Raw genomic sequence first — 21,807 nt, forward strand, 5'->3', positions numbered from 1 at the left:
GAGAACTCATGTATATGGGGCTTTAATTAGGCTGAGAGAAGAGTCTCATCAACCCATACTTCCTTTGACCTGCAGTGGAAAATACTGTGTTTTTAGAAGCAACAGAGATGACATACTATTGCTGTGGGTGCAATGACACTGACAGTCCATGGGCATACTGCACCCCTTTGGCTTCTGACTGGGGTGTGAGGCAAGTTCACCATGAGTATAGAAGGCAGAAGATGGGATCTGGCCCAAAATCTCCAACATCACCTGAAAAGTATTACACTCCTATTATTTTAGAGGCACAGGACTCCTATTAGGTCCCTAGTAAAAAAATGTGAAAAAACCCCAAACAAAACCAAAAAAACCCAAAACCCAAACAACCAACCCCAAAACAAACAAATAAAAAACCCAAACAAAAAACCTCCCGAAACAGATTCAAGGAGAAGTGGGCTTTTCTCCATTTGTCAGATGACATTTCCATTTCTGGAGCTCTTACTTGTGCAAATAGAAGATGCTTCAGCAGGCTAGCACTAGGGTTTCCCCTAGTATCAATGTTAACATCCTGGTTACCACCTAGCAGAGCTAGCTCAGCTTACAAGAGGATGAACTTCTGTACTATGTACCTGCATTTTTTATTTTAAGAGGAGCTAGGGCTATGATTTTAGCAGTTTCAGCCTCAAATAGAGGACCCCTTTGCTAAGTCAATTTTGGGGTCTTCAAGAAAACAGATCAATGGGGCAGCAGCCAAAGCCAACGCTGGGACCTGGTGCAACATATTGATTTTTGGTGGTGGCGATCCCTCCAGACCCTCAAGAAATAATAAACCATTCAAACTGAAATCTGAGAAAAAGCAACTGGTCTACAGACCCTAAGGATATCTTAGATTCACTTCCACTGTAAATAAACCTCAGGCAGCTTGAATGCCGACATACAAATACCAGTTGTCCATAGAAATAATTCATAATATAGAATTCTGCAGTGAAGAAATGACAGATGGAAATAAATGTTTTTATTTTTCTGAAAAACTGACCACTGGTCAATAAAAATGCTTTTCTCACCCCCCCAAAATCCAACCCTTCCCCCCCCCACCAACTCATGCAATGGAAACATTAAAGAAAAATTCACTTGACAAGTCATTTGGATGGCAGTAAAAACCCTGTAATTAGTATAGAAATCAATTTTTAAAGGTTGCTGCAAAAAATTATGCTTATGAACAAAATGTCTGACTTAAATTGAATTCAGTGCCTGTTCAGCATAAAGGAAAATAATTGAATGGGTGGCTCAACTTTCATGTTTTTGGAGTTTACTAAGTTTTCCCCATTGGTTTTTGTTATGCTTTTCAGTGGGCATCATAAAACAATGTGTCAACTCAACTTGCTTGTTCCAGTCAAGCACTGAGATGATCAGCTTCCTTCTATAGACGTGTGGCAACAGAGAGGAAAATCCTTCATTGGGCCAGATTGCCTGGCTAGTACCTACCTGAAGACTGAATAAATTAGCAGCACCTATTTACCTGTACTGCTTCTGGAAAGATAGTTTAACCCAGTGACAAAGCAGGACTTCACTTTCTCCAGCACAGAGTAAATTAGCTCAGTCTCCAATGGGACACTCAGTTTTAAGGTTCACCCAAGCATGCCAGGATCCATACTTACATTACACAGCTGTTTGGTACATTTAGGGGAAGAACTAAACCCTGGGTCGATGGCTGTTGCAGAAATCCAGCATATGCATTACCCAAAAAAAAGGTGAGGACCAAATTCCTCTGCCTGTGTCTCACTGTGGGAAGGGGAGTTGGTGCCATCTGCAATCTCTGCATGTCTGCAGGAGTTCTCCTGGCAGCTGCTTAACCAACTTGCTGAAGTACCGTGTTGGCAGCTACCACTCACTGCAGCTCTGCCTCTTGTTATTAAATACACCGATAGCATAAAATGGAGTCAACACTTTCCAATAAAAAATTAGATAAATTTAGATGTCAAAATTACTAACCTCCAGAGACAAGCTGACAGTAATCTGGTCCTTCTTGGTACCCCCCCCACCCCCCCCACATTCCTGGAGAAATTGCTCATTCGTTTGTCAATCAGTTTTTCTAAAGAACATTTTAAAAACACATGGTTATACACTTCAATTGCAAACAGGACTAATCTCATTTGCTCTCTAAAAATCCACAGCCAGTTTATTCCTGCATACATTTTTCATCAGCCATTACTTTGAATATTCATGACCTCTTACTCCATGACCACATTGTAACTGCAGAGACATTTATATTCAGGGTCTCAGAGTGATTTTTGACCCCATCAGCAACAAAAGAAGGTTTGGTGAAAGGGTGACCAGCCAGCTGAGGATTTGGAAGGAGCACAGTGGTATCTTTAAGGTCATTGACTTGGACAGATACATGCTGAGTGAGCAAAACCACCAGCAGAGCACAACCTGCTGGATCTGGGAGCCACATATTGGAGAGCATCAGAGGCAAAGCTGCTCGCCTTCCAGTCCCTGCCTGTGCAGAGGCCGCAGGCAGTGTGGGCCCTGCCAGCACCGGGGGGACACCTTTGGGACTGCTGGTGCTCCTGGCCAGGCAGGCTTGTGGTGTCTGCTTGCCAAGTAGCAGGAAAGGAGCTGCACTCCCCCCATCTCCAGCCTGCACAGCAGTCTCTGAAGAATCACATCACCTTGCACTGTCACTCATGGACTCTCAAACCAATGGGGACCAGCATCTTTTTGGACATTATAGATTTCATCACTTCCAACGGTTTGAAGATCTGTTTAAAACACTTATTTCCCCGGGATTTAGCTTTCCAACTTCTATGCAGACTAACAACCAAATTGTGGGCAGTAAGAGCAAGCATTTGTTTATTTTGTAAGAGGACTTCTTACTGCTAATTGAAAACAAGCATTTTCAAGGAGGCAGCTGTTTCAGTACTGTGAATAGACTGATCAGCATCACATTGAAGATCTAATAACCCACTAATGAACCTTAATTTTTTGAGGGCCCCCCCCACCCATTTTCACACTTCAGTAATTCCAGAACATTGATTTGTGCTGCCAGTAATTTAAAGATGTCCTCAGACATATTTTAATAAAACCCAGAAAAAAAATGTAACTTTTTTTTTTACTATATTGGAAACCTTGTTACATGTATCTAACAGTTTCTTTTCTCAAATAAATACCAAGTGTCACCAAAATGAATGGAATGCTAGCACCATTGTGTTGATAGAAATCTCCATACTAGGATGAACAGAGAGTCATATTCTGTAACAGTGCATAAAAAGAGACTTTGGAGGAAAGGTGGTGGTTGCTGGTGCATCAACCCATGAGTAGTCCGTGCAGCGGCATTGGGATGTGGTGCCTCTGCAAAATCTCACAGGCCTGGAGCCTGTGCCTGCAGAGGCGGCCTCAGTGAGACTCTGCAAGAGAGCAGCTGGCAGGGCTTCAAATGCAGAATGTGGAATGACTGCCTGCTACCAAGGGACACACAGCCGATGGTAACACAAGGGGCTGGCCATGTCACTCTCCTGGACAGAAGAACAACAGCTTGAAATGAGGGAAATGAGCAACCTGAAGACCAAACAGGCTGACTAACACTCAGCAAGGCAAGGGCTTGGAGAGTCAAAGCTGGCAACTCCTTAATCAGAGGGAATGATGCAAGAATTCACTGTTACACTGAAGGTTACAGAACGAAGTGTCATTTTTTCATGGGTTTTCCTGGGCTGAGCTGGTGTTATTTTCACACCTGACCAACAGTTTCTCTTCCAACTGGGAGAGTGCTGAAAGAACAGCAGCCATGTACACCACACCAGAAGATCCCTCAACACCCTCTGCTGCCTCAAACTCACTTTATCCTGTGCAGGCAGTTTGGCCTGCCCACTGCCTTGCCCCTTTACATGCTGGAGTGCAGTGCAATCCCACCTCTCTGCTTCTGTTGGCTTAAACCAGACCCTTGTTATTTTAAACAGGAGTTTATTGTATTTAATACATTATAAAATTTGAAAAAATTGTAGGAAAGCAGCAGATTCAAACCAGAGCATCTCTACCAAATATTAATTATTCTGGCCCCCTTTGAAAAACACAAAACAAAACAACAAAAAAACTCATTCAAAAGAAAAGTTAACCTTTCACATCTGTGAGGGCTGACAAAAAGTGTGCGACTTCTGTACAAACTACATTTAAAATTTCAGCTTTCCAATGCAATGGATGGTCTCCTGAACACCTGCCCATCCACCTCTAAAAAAGACAGACATAAACCTCCATATGCAAATAAAGTTGAGTCAAGGTGTGTACACATTAAAAAGTGGATGGCTGTTTGGCAATGAAAATGGGTGAAGAACAGTCCACGAATCCCCCCCCCAGCAATGGCTTGTACACCGTTAAGTGGGCCCGGGAAAGGCCTGGGACACTTAATGGCCATCACAGCACCAACCTCATCTACCACATTTTGTCATTGCATTTCCTACCCTTTGACATATACATACATATATATATGTACAGACATACATATACATACATATTTTTTATGTGTGTGTGTGTGTTTTCCTTTATACCTTGAGGTTATTATTATTATCACTACTATTCCAAGTGTTCCCATATGAATTCAGTGTGGTCTCTATATTTGATATAAATGTGTCTTTTATTCAATTTTAGTTCCAGGACTTGTTTGGAGTCCAAACTGCAAATGAAATGTCCCCCTTTTTGTTTTTCCTCTTTGTTTTCCTTTTTTTTTTTTTTTTTTTTTTTGCATAAAGAAACATGTCCATTTTAGTCCAGAGGCTCTTGCTTTATTCGAATGACAGAGGGTGCACGAGATGTCCTTCTGAGTTCTCGTCTCAGTACGTATTCACTGAATTGGGAAGAGTCCACCCCACCTCCACATGAGCCAACAATCTCAAACCCCCTCTGCTGTAACCTCTCAAGTACCTGCAAGAAAGAGGAAACAAATACCAATGTATAAGTAAATTAACAGACTATTTGCTGTCCAATGATAATAACTGCTGTTTGCAAATGGATTCAGCTAGGGGGGAAAAAAGTGGTTACATAGCTTAACTGTACTGGATTGATTTCTGCTGACTATGGCCACTGAGCAGTGAAAAAGAAAAATGAATAAAAATTTATTTTCGTTTTTTAGTACTGAAAACAAATGCAGTCTTCTTCTGGCCACAGAAGCAAGACTAAAAAAACACATTCTCTGCTTCATGGAATTTACAACACAAAAGGGCAAATATATAATTGCACAGCAGATGCTGAGCAAACACCACAATGAAATGGTGACAGTGTCGATAACAATGGTCATCATTTCAGAAAACCTACCATGATATTTACTAGAGACTTAACAACCAACTCTTTAACAACCAGCTCTCTTACTTCTATCATCATCTTCACCTGTTCTGGGCTTCCTGTGCCTCACCTGTGAAGGGGACTTCCTGGGATTTACCAGGGTCAGCCTGACAGCTGCCAAACCCAAGGAAGGGGCTGATGCTCCTGGACCCCAGAGGATGTGGGACCCTCTGTTTAGCATGACCAGACTTCAGAAGGGTTGTGCTGGAATCTGGTGCCTACCATGGCTTTCCCAGCTGTTTCATCAATTGTCAAACTGACTTGAATGTCTGCTGGGACAACACTGGCAAGCAGAATGGCAGAAGACTGCAAAGGACTAGGGCAGGGAAAGAAGCAAGCTGAGGTTTAAAAATGCTTCAAAGAAGACATGCCACATCTTAACATAAAAAGCTTCAGGTGGGCAAATGTCTTTCCAAAGTACTTGAGCATGGCTAATTGCACAGCAGTCATGTAAAAAAGGAAGGGATGGGAAAAGAGACTTGGAAACAGCGATCAAAACACATGTGATCTTTAGCTTTTAACAATATATGCCAAAATCCCCTGCCCAAATGTGTCAGTGTAAGCCTGGAAACTGGGGAAAAGAACAGGAGGTCTTGGGTCCTGAGAAAAAAATGTGGGAGAAGAAACTCTGGAAACTAGCTCAGCCCTGGACAATCCATTTGATCTGTACCTCACCCTTCAGGTCTATTGGTAGTCCTCATTCTGTCTCCCATTTTTATCAGTACTGGGAGATACTTATGTCCTCCCACTATCAATGTGGGATCATAACACAAGTCTGTACATATTTTTCCACTCTGACTCAGGTTTTTCACATCAGTAAATATGCTTTGTAATTCTTATTTCTGCAACAAAAACGTAAGCATCAGAATAAGTCACAAAGTGCTGAAGGATACAACTGCCCTGATAACTATCCTATGATATAGCTAAGCAGCCATCCTTGAAACTCCTTTTCAGTTGTAATCTGACATCTATGGCTGTCCTAAATTTAATCTCTATGACAAAACAATTGTGATGTCTCAGCATGACAGACAAGGCCAGTAAGAGACAACTGTCCAAGTATAACATGGGTTAGATAGGTCTAGATAGGTCCATCAGGACCTTTGCATAAAGTGCTAGCACAAATGCAGTGCCTGGCCAGCCTTCAGATTGTGCCCCAGTGCTCAGCTGGCTTCATCTGGAGAAAAAGAGGCTCAGGGATGACCTTCTAAAACTACCTGAAAGTAGGTTGTGGCAAGGTGGGAGTTACCAGGTTCTTCTACCAGGGAACCAGCAACAGGTCAAGAGGAAATGACCTCAAGATGGACCAGGGGGTATTCAGGTTGGGTTGGAAAAAAAGAAAGAATTTCTTCACTATGAGGGTGGTTCAGCATTGGAATGGACTACCCAGGGCAGTGGTGGAGTCACCATCCCTGGAAATATTCAAGAAATCACTGGATGTGGCACTTAGTGCTGTGGTTTAGTTGATGTGGTGGTGATTGATCAAAGCCTGAATTTGTTGATGTTGGAGATCTTTTCCAACCTTAATGATTCTGTGATTCTCTACCTGGACAGTGGGACCTGGCAGATGAAAAGATGCCAAACTCAGCTTGCAAGCCTGTTCTGTAACAGAATTCATCCATGAGCCTGCAGCATTTCGGAGGTGTGTTTAAACCAAGCAGCATTTAGGAGGTGTGTTTAAACCAAGCAGCATCAATTAAGCCATTGATGATTTCACATGGGAAGTGCTAACTATGTAGTATGTGCTAACTAGGGGCAGGCAGGTGTCTGAGGTTGGTTACTTTCAAACAACAAAGGACAAAAACATAACACTAACACTGAAATTGATTATAATTATTCCAGGATTTACCTGCATTTGTGTCCCAGATTTTTTCTTAACCATTTCATAACATCTACTGATTTTAGACATTGCTACATTGCGTCACAGAATACTTTGGGTTGAAAGGAACCTTTAAAGATCGTCTAGTTCAGCCCCTCTGCAATGAGCAGTGACATCTTTAAATAAACTAGGCTGTTCAGAGCCCTGTCCAGCCTGACCCTTGAATATTTCCATGGATGGGGCATCTACCACCTCACAGGGCAACCTGTTCCAGTGTTTCACCACCCTCACCGAAAAAGTTTCCTCCTTTTGTCTTGTAAAAATCTACCTTATTTTAGTTTAAATCATTATTCCTTGTCCTATCAATTGCAACAGGCCTCTATTATGCTATAAAAGATCAGGAAAAAACACTGGAAGTGAAAGTGAAGGGTTTTCCCTATGACCACAGAAAATTCTAACACTACTGTAGTTTGTTTGCAAAGAGATTTGGTGATACATGAATTAAATGGAGAAAGACAACTCGACACATGGAAGTAAATAACTTGCTTAAAGCCTCCAGCTGATTCTGCTCACCAAAACGCTCCAGTGACATGGAACAGGGTCAGCCCGCTGGCACCTGGCCAGCAGCTCCCTTTCAAAAACTGCAGGTGTGACGTCCTACCTGAACTGAGTTGAGGTGACAGTATCCGTTCAGCGGGAAGCGGATGACGTGTGTGGAGTCGTGGTTCCAGCCGGCGTTGACAGAATTACACATCACATCCCCGATCTCCGGGAACACCTCCTCTATCAATGACTTATCTCCACTCAGTGTAATCCTCTCGCCGAGATCTGGGGCCACTCGCACCACCAGGCACTCGCAAGACTTTGAGAAGCGGCCGCTCTCCCGGTCCTGTTTCCACCGTTCCATCTCTCCTAGCATGGGCTGAAGCTGGAAATACTTTGCTTCTTCATATAGCAAGCTGTAGTCCTGAAAGACACATGAATTAAGAGAGGCATTGCTAATGTGGTGCTTAAGGTAGATGGATATTCCGGCCAACGCTGCTCTGGGTCTGGAACCCTTCGGAGAGAGCTCCTAATGACTGTGTAGGAAGGTGTAATAAAGTAACAGTGCAACAAAAAACAACCATCAACTCTCAGGGGTCACTGTGGTCATGATGATCCTGAGATGTGTTAGAGAGTCTTTTTCCAGCCTGGTGGCTGAAGGAGTCAGGACTCTTCTGTTCTTGTTCTCAAGGTTGTTTATTATTTCTTATCTATAACATTCTTTCTCCAACCTGCTGAGGTCTGTCTGGCAAATCAGGTTGAGGCACACTGACTGCCTTCAGACGCATTGTTATCTTTTATACTAAAAACTACATGTACATTATTTACAATCATTTCCCAATACCCATCACCTATATTAGACAGTGTGTTTCTACTCTAAACCAATCTAAAAATGCCAACATCACCCAGAAAATGGAGGCTAAGAAGAAGAAGGAAGGACAAGGCATGCCCAACTCCCTCCATCTTGGCTTCTGAATCCCCATTCTAAAAACTAAAAATTCTACGTTTTCACCCTGTGATAATTTCACTAACATTCTATTCAAACTCTTGTGGCTTGTACATCTTCATACAAAGGTGGTAATTGTTTTTCCAAGGGCTAAAATCAAAGGCACAGGTGTTTTTGACTCTGTGCCAAGGTCTCCGAGACCGCTGTCAGTGTCTCAAGTCCTCCAGGGCAGCCAGAGGAATTTCCTGGGTTCCAACAATCAGCCACTTGGAACACAATGAGTGCAGCAGCACTTGCAAGAGTAGGCTTGTTCAACCCCCTTCTGCAAAAAAAAAAAAAAAAATCCCACTTTTCCCCATATTTCATCCCCACAGTGATGTCATATAATAATGATCTCATTGAACAGATGGAACAGAATTCAATCAGGATTCAGAAAATTCATCACTAGGATCCATTGTGTCTTACAGCAATACTAGCAGGCATTATAACAGGTATAAGAATGTAAATGAGGAAGCCTGCAATGTTTGTTAGTGTAAAATGATTCAGATATTTGCATAATGTTTACACATATTAGTGCATTTTAAAAATTAAGTATTTTTTAATACTTCCCTATTTTGCCACTAGTATTGTTTACTACATCATCTCAAATGCCAGAGCGGAGGGAACACATTTCTAGGCATAGCCACTGCAGAAGTAATTTAGAACTGATGATGTGCAGTCTGCCTACTGCCATTTTTTAAATTTAAAAAATATTTTTTAAAAACTCTTGTTTTTCTAGGTGTAAGAGCATAAAACCATTTGGAAAATATTTATACAGAGAAAAAAGATACATGAGAATTAGGGATGAGAGAGAAACAGAATGGCAAGAGAAGCCTGCTAACAGTCAATATGGTCCTGAATTTGAACTAGAAACCAAATACTTGATGGGGACACTTAAAAATCATGGTAAAAATACTGCTTACATTTATTGTGTGACAAAAAAGTAATGTAACCTATGTATTTCTAAGAAACAAGAAACACTGCTCATTTTAATCACTGGTTATTTTGAACACCTTAAAGCATAACTGAGGAGGACACCCCTTTGAACATCACAGTTGGGTGAACTTGCCAGGAATTGCATTTTTAATTTCAACACAGCTACAGTATATTTATGTGTTTAAAAAGCTCTATATATGTAATTTCTTAATATTGCATGAAAGGTGGCTTTTCCTTTTTCTGTATTTCTGATTGCCTGCAGAAGTGCCGAGAGCAGCACAAAGCCATGCTAAGGCTTCAAAAGAAGGAAATGATACTTATCTGTTTGCTCCAAACTCCCACATTATTCAGGGAGATCTGCCCTTGTCACTAGGGGAGCAGCAAGGATGTGTCTACAGCAGATGATTCAAAGCTTGCTGAAATACAGCTCTTGAACTCAGCCTCACACCTGTTAAGCCCAAACGCCTGAAAAACTGTCTCAGCTACAAAGGGAAAAGGACTGAATACCAGTGTGAACTGCTCCATCCCTGCCTCATCACCCATCACCTCTCCTGTTCCATCCTAATTGCTGCATTTCCTACAGTGAACCAGGTGCACTGATGTGTGATCATTAAGTGAAGGTAAGGATCTGTTCTGATTGAAAACATCACATATACACCCTCATACCTACTAGGAGATAAACATCACATAGGTTCTGAAGCTCTGCCTCTGTAGCCTTTGTCTGACATTGAACTAGCACTAATTCAGTTTGTTACTAAAAACTGGGGGGAAAAAAGCAGGCTCTTTATTAAATTTTAAATACTAAACATAGAACGATTCACTCCTGACTTCTCTAAAACTCCAAAACTAAACTTGCAGTATGCATTCAAGAGTCTGAGGGAGAAAACAGTCTATGACTTAATGCCCAAATATTACCATGTGTGCAGTTTATTTTGTCAATATTGTGATTCACACACCATTTTCTGAATTTCAGTGTGGGAGTGGAAACTGGAACTGCTGCAATCACTGCGGAAGCATAAAAATGGATGAGAGGACAGATAATCAGTAAAGCTCATGAGCAGTCAGTTGCATATGGTTACATCGCTTCTGTTTCTATGAGTATGGTACAAGATTTAATTTCCCTAGGTCAAATGTGGCAAGGTTGCTTCATTACCACTATAGCCAGGAGGGGAAAGTTTAATACTGATGCCACTCTTGGAAAGGAAGACACCACTTTAGCATCCCCATTCTTACTTTTGCCATGTACCTGAAATCAAACAGCATACCCTGCAAGTCCACCTTCCCTATCCAGGGCTCTGTTTTGACTACACACCAGATACTTGCTTTACCAAGGTACATGCAAAACACCCAAGTCCCTTGAAATCTCACCTTGAAATCATCGGGAATGAGGAGTTTTGATGTTCTTAAGAAATTCAAGATATATCTGAACATCTGCCCATCTCTGTCGATGAAATAATGCTGCTTGAGACTGTCGAGGACAATGGGCTCCGTGCCATCAAAAAGCCGGCCAATTCTGGAGAGGAAACAAGAGACAAGGAGCACAGTCAGACCAAACTCAGCTCAAGAGCAGCTTGAACAGCCCAGCACTACAAAACCCTCCCATGCAAACTTCACTGAAGCAGCTCTGTGGCTTTGTTTCATTAGAAAAGGGCTGGTTTCAAACCACTGTGTAAGCCACATATTTTCCAGCATGGCCTCATTAAGTTCCAAGCAGCACAGCTGGGGAGGTGAAGGGAAGAAGCCAGGCCAGCAGCCTCTCCCACCCACCTCACTGCCCCAGTCTTTATCTCATAAGATGACAATCCCTCAATTATTTTGGACACCTCTTTTGATAGTCCCCTTCAGCACAGCACATCCCCTCTAGATGCTCCAACACCCTGGACTGACTCATTCTGCTTTATAGAGCACTGCATAGGGAACTTGATTTAGTTTGGAAACTGTAGCTGGGGAATAGTTTGGTTTGGTTCTTTGCTTGGTTTTCACTTGCTTTTAAACTCAGGTCACTTTTTGGATACCATTTACTACAACCAACATTAGGGCAGGCACAGCTAAGATGAGGGGCAGCACATTGTGGTAACATAAAGACGGGGGTAAAGAGTTGATAACATTTCAATGTCAGGTAATGCTTTAATGTAAAAGTTAAGTGCTTGTGGCAGGTATCAAGCAGAACACTCAAACAATACAGAAAAATGTCTCAGCTTTTAGACACCACCCACTGACCACCAGAACCACACAGCCACTTAGAGAGCCTCTGCTTGGCAACAGGTCTTGCAACATCAACCACTGAGTACACATACATTTCTGCATGTTGCCCTCCCAAACCAGCATTAGTTAGAGCTTTAGGAAGGGCTAAAAAAAGCCAAACAAAACCCTCAGAGTGACACCAAATAAATGTTTTGTTACTGCACTGGGGCATTTGCAAAATAATCCTGAGTCACTGGTGGTTTCCCAATAAAATGAGCAGGAGTGACTGGCAGGTCTGATTTTGTGTGCCTGTTCATATGTCTGTATGTGCAACATGGAAGTACTTTTTGACAACAGTCATTGCACACTGTTTTTGTTTTGTTTTAAAAGCAGTGAATAAACAATGAACCCCCATTACCAGCAACAGAAAAAGAAGCCACCAAATACTCAGAGGTGATCAGCCCTCCTGGCAGCACAAAGCACCCCAGGCTGAGAGATGCCCCATCCACTGGCCAGCAGAAGGGGATGTCCAGAAGGTGTTCAAGAGGCAAAAGAGAGAAGTGGCTCCCAAAGAGGGGGAGGCAGCAGGGCTTGCAGCAGGGTTTCAGGGAACTGCAGAGGGGCAGGGCTCCAGGCAACCATACACTGTGTTGTATCAACAGCCAAATATCCTCCCTTTGAAAACGGCAGAGGCAACCCAAATTGAGTTTGGAACGATGTCTGTGCCTGGAGCAGGTATATATATAAGTTGTGAACAGAATACAAATCTCATCTATAGTTTCTCACCAGCTGGGAGGAGACCAGAAAACAAATAAAACTCCATTAACCCCAGCTGGCCATTTACAATTCTGTAATAAATGCATGAATCAATTCAAGTTTCATGAAATCTGTAACATATAAGGAATTAAATATATTTTGCATCATGAGCAGGTGCAGAAGGCTTTTTTTTTTTAAAGCCATCCCTTGAACTAATGGAGCTTTCTTCCTCAAAGACTTGTTACTGCCTGCCCTGCTGCTCAAAGGCTGCGACAGCCCATATAACACAGGCTCCTGTTCATGTGGTGTATGAGCCACATTTTATGTCTAATATGGAAGTACTCAGCATTTAGAATTAATTTTCCCTTATACTCAAGCATGTCATCTTCAAATTTATCACGGAATTCACACACAAAACATGTATTTGGCCAAGTCAGTCATTACAGAAATGTATAATTGTAATTGGTTTCTGCAGCATTTTCCTAGTTCTAAATTACTTATATAATTACATATTTTAAACCTCTAGGCTTTTTGTCTCCATTTTATTAATTGTTTAGAGAAGAGCAAGATAGTATCAGAGGATGGAGCCTACAGACAAAACCATAATGGCTGAGGAGAGTGCTCAGCCAGTGGGAGTGCTACCTGGGACCTGAATGGCTTTGGGAATGGATTGAAATGTTAACAGAAAGCGCTGCCTTAGTGCTCTGTTGCTCTGCAGCAGCAGCAGCAGCAGCAGCAGCAGCAGCAGCAGCAAAATCCCAGGAACTGCAAAGTCCCAATTCTCTCCTGACTCCCCTCCCAGGATCACTCTGCAATACACTTTCACATATTAAAACAGCATTGGAAGGGTTGACCCCCAGCAGAGAGACTTCTGTAAAGAAATTGTTGGGTTTTTTTTTCAGGTGGAAAAATGTAGATTCCAGCATCTTTCATGTGGTCTTCACAGAAAAACCTGAGGTACTATGGGATCCAAATCTGGTGACATAGTCCTGCTCCTACTCAGCATTTGCAACACCCATTAGGAGAAGAGACTGGGCTATGCCAGGATCTGGGAACAACCAGCATTCTCACCTTCCAGCATCCTCACCAGGAGCTCTTGTGATCCCAGGGGCACATTGGGAAGCACTCTCTCATGCCTCACTTGTCACTTCCTCTGTACAATACAATTTGATCACCATCCTCCCTGCCACCCATAGCTTTGCTGGCACTCCTGCTTGGTCCCACACTGGGATTATACATGCTTAAGAGACAACAGTTTGCTAGCACAAGAAGGGACTGCTAAATCATTATAATTTCACTTCCCAAGAAAACCTGAAAGATGTTTTTCCCCATCTCCTTCTTGACAATGTTGGCTGATGATTGGCAAAGACACCTTTCTGTTTTAAATGACAAATACGCAACAGCTGAATGGAGTTTCGAGACAGGAGAGCACTTTGAAGGAGGCTTGCAAAATAAGATGATAATTATATGCAGAATTAGCCAAATATCAAGGGTAAAGGATAAGAAACTGTAGTCCATTTACAGGAAAATGTGCTTCTGAAATATTTAATTAAAACTAACAGGCTGGAACTTTCCATATATCAGGAAAATTAACGTCCCATGGGTTGAAAGTGCGACCTCCAATGGGTAATAATTAATGTCTGTGGCTTTGAGTATCATATTCCACTGTCAGAAATCGAATGCTTCAAGGGTTGAAAATATAACCAGTGGAAAACCCTTCTTCCATGTGACAATTTGTTTTTACTTAAAGGACACAAACGAGGTATAGCTACAAGCCCTTGTTTACTGGAGAAAAAACAACAGGGAATGGAAAATATCATTGTTTAAATTCCATAAAATACTACAGGGATGGATTTTTCTTCCCACTGATCAGCACTCCTGTAACAGCATTTCTATACCAAAAAGGTACACAGGAAAACGATTGCTTTCAGGATTTCTCAAATTCTTCAGAAAAAAGTCCTGCTTGTCAAGTATAAAAATATACTGTCTGCAGCAAAACTGTATTACATAGTGTGCTTATATCCTTGATCTCTCATTGTATAAATATTTAAATATACTATTATTATACACATAAAGAGAAAAGACTTCACTTTAGTATATTCTGCCTCAGCTGGAAATGTGGGAAAGCAGCAATAATTAGGATCAAGATGGCCAGGAGTAATTAAACTAGTCAACTATTGCAAAACTCTCTTAATGCCAAGAAAAAATGACAGAGTTCTACAGATTTTTTTAATGGGTTCACTGGACAGAGCTAAATTCTTCATTTCTTCAATCAAAAGGATCCAGGGAACATGGAAAAGCTGCAAGCTTGATGTTTGCAAACATGCAGAATATTACATCACTTTCAAACTAAGGTAAAAATTCTTTCTGTATTTCTTCTCTGAGAAAATACAGATTTCTTACAATTGGATATATTCAGAATATAATTTCTTGTATTAACATCTTTATCAGAGGACACTACAAACTCCAAACTAACTGAAAATCTTTTGCAATAAACTACTTTCAACAGTTCTGAGCTGCCAGAGTTCCATGCTCCCCACGTCTTTCACAGAACAGGAAAAAGGGAGGAAAACTGGTGAGAAGTCCTTTCCTTAACCCATCAGAGGGGGCTGTGCAGCAGGAGGAGCAGCAGTGATGCCCTGGACCTGCAATCCCACACTAATGGCAAGGCAAGTAACTGCCTGGATTTCACTGAGGGAGGATATTCAGCAGCTAGCAAAGGGCAAAATACTCACGAAAACACATCTCTTTCCCTCCAATAATGAATCACATAACAAAGTAAATGCATTTTATATGAAATCTTACTCATCTGGTTGGAGCCACTGCAGCAAAATGATTAGGAGTTTGGTCCTTAAAAGTTAAGTGCAAGTTTTATTATCACATCATTATATTTATGTGGCCAATGGGAATGCTTATTTAACACTCTGGAGTGTGTGAAGAGTGAGCTGTAACAAGCTTTGACTTTTTTTTTCCTCTGCAACTTTTTAGTCCAAGCTGTCCTTATTAATTTCTTTTCATTTTCTTTTACTGAGTGCTCAAAGGCAATTTGCATAAGAGTCCATTATAAATTAGATCTGTTTAATGGTATGCTCATCTCATGGCTATTTAATTTTACTTCCTCGTATGTCTAAATTATATAATTTTGCACTGTCCCCTAGCAGCTACTACAGCTGAAGTGGTGTCCATGCCAGTGAGAAATGTTATCCTACCCAAGTGGAGAATTATGAGGTTTCTATTCTTTTTTTTTTTTTTTTTTTTCAGAAAACCACTTTGACAGTATCAACCTGCTTTTCTTTTTTGAATAACTCACATAATTTGGATCCACAGACACTGAATACATAGCAATCTTTAAAATTCTGCATAACAAAAGTTGGCTCATAAACACAACAGAATACATTTGCAATTTTCAGGAACATATATTACGAAAACCACATTTTAACCAAATACCCTGTTGTAATCTCTTGCTCTCCGTGCTATTATAATTTGTTCTTATCTTTTTCTTCTTACATTTAATTTAAGGTTTCATGTCCATGAGTCTCAGGAATTTCTTGGCACATACATTTCCTACATTATGAGAAGATGCAGTAATACAAATAATTATAAAGCAAAGGTAACAGCAGAAAAATGCATTAAAACCTAAAAGCTCATTAAACCTTCGACAGAAAATGTATTTATATAGGAGCCAAAATTACAGAGAAGAAGAATGTACGGGAAGAGGTATTTAAACAGTAGTTCTCACAAGATGTAAAAAAAAGAAAAGTTACATGGCATTTTAAAGAACAGATAAGTGCCAAATACTGAGTAAAAGGATGTCAAACCTTTGTAAAAATATTTGCTAAAGATTAAGGAACTGAATCATTTACATGAAGAAGATTTCAAACATCTTAAGATTGTAACTTCAGCATGACAGTAAAAGAAAAGGCAGGGCCATGCTCAGAGGGCTCATAAGGCATTTAGAAGGAAGTGAGATAGACAAAAAGTGGTGAATAATCTTAAAGGCAGAGCAAAGCATGCGAGGAGCAGATGGGAAGGATCTGAAACGATGAGTGACACGGTGTCATCAGGGAACACATGAGAGACAAAAAAACCCCCAAACAACGAAGAAAAAAAGAGAGAAACATGGGATTTGCTTCAACCTGCCTGATCAGAGGCAGCATCAGGAGCAGAGATGAAAGCCTATCAGACATATTACAAAATGGACTAATAGTTGCTGGATCTAATCCAGATGGACAAACTGACACATTAACTGGAAAAGTATGAATTGCACAACATGGTGTAGTCATGTTGCAGGAATGCTACTGACATGAGAGCAAACTACGTCTTTCTACGCCACAGATGAGCGTGGAGAATGAGAGACAGGTATCGAAATGACAGCAGAACAAATGTGGACACATGGGTCACAGAAAACACAGGGGTGCATTAGAAAATGGATGGCCAAGGCTCCACAAGTCAGTAGAAGCATCCTAACCTCTGTTTGCCCAAAAAGGAAGTTTTTCCAAAATAAAATAAAAGCTGCATTTTCCCTGCTAAAGTGGTGACCTAGCCACCTAGGAGTTTCACACCAGAACTAATGATTACACCATGAAATAGAGCTAAAACAGCAACTCCCCTGGTGTACAGAACATACTGGTTGACAGTCAGTCACCTTGGTGGGTGTAGGGTGCCTGAATGTTCAACAGAAGCCAGTCCAAAAATGTCACTGCCTTCTCTTGGGATATTCAAACCCTCATTCCCAAACCATGGAATCAGGACCATCATCTGCCCAGACACAAATGGCACTGGTAGAAATGCTGACATTTTAGAATAGAAAGGAGTAAATAGTTGGGACAGGATGTTGAGAGCTGTTGACTCATGACTAGAGAACAGCATATGCAGGTGGATGGAAACCATCTCCCACACTGCAAGATGGTAACAAGGGTGAGGCCAGGAAAACACTACTATCCCAGACCATGGATGGGCCAGGGAGTTTGTGTTTACCATATTCCTTCTCTCTCTGCTCTGGTGTACCAGGGAGATGCAGACTGATAAGAGGAACAGCTGAAACCCCAATCTGCATTTTTTCACACTAGGCTGGGCAGGTAAATATTTTAAAAGCAATTTCAATACTGTGTCAGCCAAACCTCCTGGATCTTTAGGTTGCATTACAGGCTTCAGATGTGGCTGAGTGGGATCTATCTACTGCTCACCAGTTGTTCTCCCACCCCAAACCGGGATCTTTACCCCACAAACCCCATCATTTTTCAGAAAGTGAGGCTCCTCCATCTGACAGACACTGAAATCACTGACACCTCCCAAGACATGTGTGGGACATTCACTTAAGAGCTGGACTCGATGATCCTTGTGGATCCATTCCAATTCAGAGTATCCTGTGACCGAATACATCCCTGATCCTCACAGTTTTGCTTGTCTTCAGATACCAAAAACACCTTCAAGTCCTTTTGGTACCATACAGATATGTCTCCAGAAAACCTAAGCCTTGCAATCCCCAAATTGGGGGATTGCTTGGCTGTTTCTTCAGCCAAGCCACAGACTCTTCCTCTAGGAGTCTGAGACACCTCTGGGACCAGCCAGCACCCTGAGTGACCCACCTGCCAGATCTTGGAGACTCAGAGCAGGGCAGGAGGCTGCAGATACCTGCCATCACCCCTCTCATCACAGGGGGCAATTCGCTCGAGGTATTTGTGAGGACATCAGGCAATAAGGAGCTACACACATGGGCTTCCCTGCACACCCAGAGACCACAGCCACAGCCTGAGCACCAGGATTTTAGCCTTTTAAAATGCCATCTCTACTGTTCTTTCTTTTCAGGCTTGTGCATGCACTGGATATACCAAAGAACAGTCTACAAGCCTGTAAGCCCCACATCTCCTACAGTGTTTGGTATCTTGCAAATAAGTCCTTAAAAACTTTCTAGTTTTCCAGAGCATATCAAAACCACTTTTCCTAAAATCACTTAAACCAATGAAATGTTAAATCAATTATTCATGCAATACTTTTGCCATCTCTGTTTTTTGTAACCAAGTTTTCTTGGCAATGATAACATTTCACAGAAAAATTAACAAATACTCTCTTTGCTTGCCAAGATGATTTTACTAAGCTTGAATCCGATTTCATTGAGGTATGTTATTTGTTTTATCTTGAGGGAAGCTGCCTATTAAGTTAGTAGCAACCGTGTCCTTTTGCTTATGATATGGTTATTACTGAGCTATCAGGAGTACCTTTAAGTTATTAGGGTGCAATGGCAAATTAAGTACTTTGCGTCATAATTAGCTAATAACTTTTGAATTTTATTTTAATCATATTTAAGATGGTCAGGTTGGCTGTGAGTGCAGATAATGGAGGATAGGAGCAGAACAGGAGTGTTTATCATTCAATACCAAAATCCAGAAAGTAGGTAAACCAGTGGATGCACAACATCCCAAAGGCCATGATAATCTATATATTCAGAACACTGAACTCATTCACAGGCAGCAATGTAAAAAAGTGGAACTTGTGTCTTAGGATCACATTTAAGTAAAAAGCAAAAAATATATCAGTTTCAACTCAGCCTCCTTTGAACCTGTCAACTTTTTTTTTTTTTAATAAAATAATAGTTAAAAATACCCATCCTCAAATCCCTGTTGATAAATCTGTTCATGCAGATTCAACAAAGAGAGGACACTGTTAAAGTAGCTTGGAAAAAACTACCGAAGCCACTCCCCTTTCAAAACTCATGATCAAGAAAAACCAAACAACCAACAAAAAAACCTTCTCAGAATAGGGTAAATCCTTTGATGTATTCCTTTGTACATCAAGTTTGCCCCTCAGCTTTCATGAATTTCATCCAAACCATTATTAGTTCTCAGTATTTCCTCTGTATCCTTGAGGAGACTCAGCATCAAAATTCCACATACGAATCACTGGAAATCAGGAAACACTCCAAGTTTCTCCATTAAATACCTTAGAAAAGTAGTGGCAAAACAAGTTCTGGATCCAAACCCAACAGAGATCCCACTACAGCATGCGTAGGCTTTGAAAAATTAGTAAAGTGTCGCTAATTCTGCCCCTTTCCTGGATGTTACTTTGAGAACCTGGCATCACTCTCACATGCCTGGAACCTCTTTCCATTTAAATTACAAACATGGCAATGAAACCATGAAACCAATTAATGAATTAAACTTTCCAAGATCTTCACAACTTTGACTACTTAGCCAGAAATCACATCTATGTTGTTTTGTTAACTGCTGCCTTCTCTAAGTGAAAGGACAGCACGTTTCCATAGACAAGACAAGAACACACTTGCCTTTCCCTTTGCAAGAGTTACACAAGCTCCTTCATTGCAGCCCATAAAAGCAGGAGACTGCACAATTAACCTCTGTGTGCTCTGTGGGGATTCTACAGGAACTGCTTCCTGAGAGAGAGAAAGAGGCCACTACTGCATTAAAGCCTAAGTAAAAGCTTCCCATTAATGAATAAAATTCAGAGAGACAAAGCGCTTCTAAAACTTTTAGATGTCTGTGTCTTAACTATGTTTGTGCCTGTGTTCCCAGAAAACACCACCCTCCAGAGCCCAGGATGAAGGAATGAAGCATTCCCAAACATCCTCACTCTTCTGCTTTCAATAAATACCCATGAAAGTCACACACAAACTTTGTAACATCCTTCGTAAGTGCGGTTCACACAGAGGACAACAATTTGCTGCTGTTAGCTTGTGCAGCAGAAGCCTGTAAAACAGATTACCAGGTCCCAACCCTGCTGCTGAACTAGGGCTTGGACTGTAAGAAGACAAATTTGCCAGGGAAGGTGGAAGAGACGTTCAGTCTGCTTTTTTAAATCCCTACAGAAAGAAGAAAAAATGCATGTACAAAGAACACTATTAAGGTAGTGAAAACAAGCTTCACAAGTTAAGATATGTCAGATATTAGAGATGCTCCTGCAAGTCACATTTGCAAACCTCCCTTTGTGTGAAGGATTTTAGACCTTAGATTTTAATGATCCACTCTTTTCTCACAGTACCCTTAAATTGGCACCCAAGCCAAGTATAAGCCAGGGTTGTACAGCCTAGCAGGCTGTTGCCCATGGGACCCCTGCTTCATCTGCTGGAGATCTAATGGATGAGGAAGGGACTGCAGGAAGGGAAAATAGGTAAGGTAGATGGGGGCTGACCTAGAAAAATGGACTCTGTCCAAGCATGTGCCAGATTTCCTCTTGATGCTACCAGGAAGCACACCTGCCCTTTTTGAGTGAAGCAAGAAGGTACCAGACTAAGGAACATTGTGAAGAAAGCATGCAAGAATGACTATTCAGAACAGGACTCAAATAATATGTAGAAAATACAGCCCAAGGGACACATGCTGAACAGAGGAGGAACAGGAGATGCTGATGACATGTTTAGTAAATAAGCAACACATCTCTCTGCACAGAGGCAGCCAAATGTATTGGAGATAATATTATTACACATATTCTATGAAAACTACAAAGGTTGCTCTGGGTGCCCAAATAATGTTCTTTTCCTATAAAGCTTACTTTAATTGCAGTGAGAGAAGCTGCAAGGCCATCTACCCAATAGCACATTTATTACACTTCAAATAGTAGTGTTTTCCCTTACTTAGCCCACCTGCTCAGAGATTCCTAGACAGAAAGCAGTACTTTCAGACTAAGACCCTAAATTACAAATTCTTCTAGAAAGGCGATCCATATAGCATAAAAGCATGCACAACAGAGGCAAGGAAGAGGGGGGTGTTATGAGCACAGAATTTAATATGGGAAACACAGGACCATACATTTCTCTTTTCTTGATTAATTCATATCCAGTAGAATTACACTGCCGTGATTCTTCATGTGGACACACACAAGTGTCTATATAGAGAAACGTGTTTATACCCGTACAACTCATTCCCACACATTTCCATGTTTAATCGCTTCCATGCTAGAGGTTGCAGTGATTTATGCACTTCAGTAACTAGAAAAATCACACCATTAACCAAATCAGTTCATACAGAACCTGCATTCTAATCAGTTAAGAGGACAGGAAAGTCCACCTAAAACATCTTAGACAGTGGCTCTGAGCAATAAATAATGCTTATTGCACAGGTTAGAAATGCCAAAGCCACACCTGAACATTTTGCTGGTGGTGGGGTGATAAAAAAACACACAGATAACATTATTTCCACTGACAAACTTTACATATACAAAACAGTGGCTTTATTGTTTATTAAATTAGATGCTGCCATGGTGTAATCATCCCTGCAGCCATACCAAACCCAACAGTAGGCCAGATGCAATCCTGTGGAGGAGG

At 41.3% G+C, this 21,807-nt stretch overlaps 1 protein-coding gene across 4 annotated transcripts in view; it reads right to left on the reverse strand.

Annotated features, from left to right (window-relative positions):
• Positions 1-3,919: 3,919 nt before the first annotated feature.
• Positions 3,920-21,807, reverse strand: part of KCTD1 (potassium channel tetramerization domain containing 1) — a 100,437-nt gene continuing 82,549 nt past the window's right edge. For all 4 annotated transcript variants that reach the window (XM_050970593.1, XM_018909623.3, XM_050970592.1 and 1 more), the window contains exons 3-5: positions 10,959-11,103; positions 7,788-8,093; positions 3,920-4,893 (exon numbers count right to left, since the gene is read on the reverse strand). In XM_050970593.1, the coding sequence (XP_050826550.1) occupies positions 4,735-4,893; positions 7,788-8,093; positions 10,959-11,103 (610 nt within the window). In that variant the 3' untranslated portion in view covers positions 3,920-4,734. The remainder of the gene's footprint in view (positions 4,894-7,787; positions 8,094-10,958; positions 11,104-21,807) is intronic.

The sequence above is a fragment of the Serinus canaria genome, chromosome 2 (assembly GCF_022539315.1).
Source record: "Serinus canaria isolate serCan28SL12 chromosome 2, serCan2020, whole genome shotgun sequence".
Taxonomy (NCBI): domain Eukaryota; kingdom Metazoa; phylum Chordata; class Aves; order Passeriformes; family Fringillidae; genus Serinus; species Serinus canaria.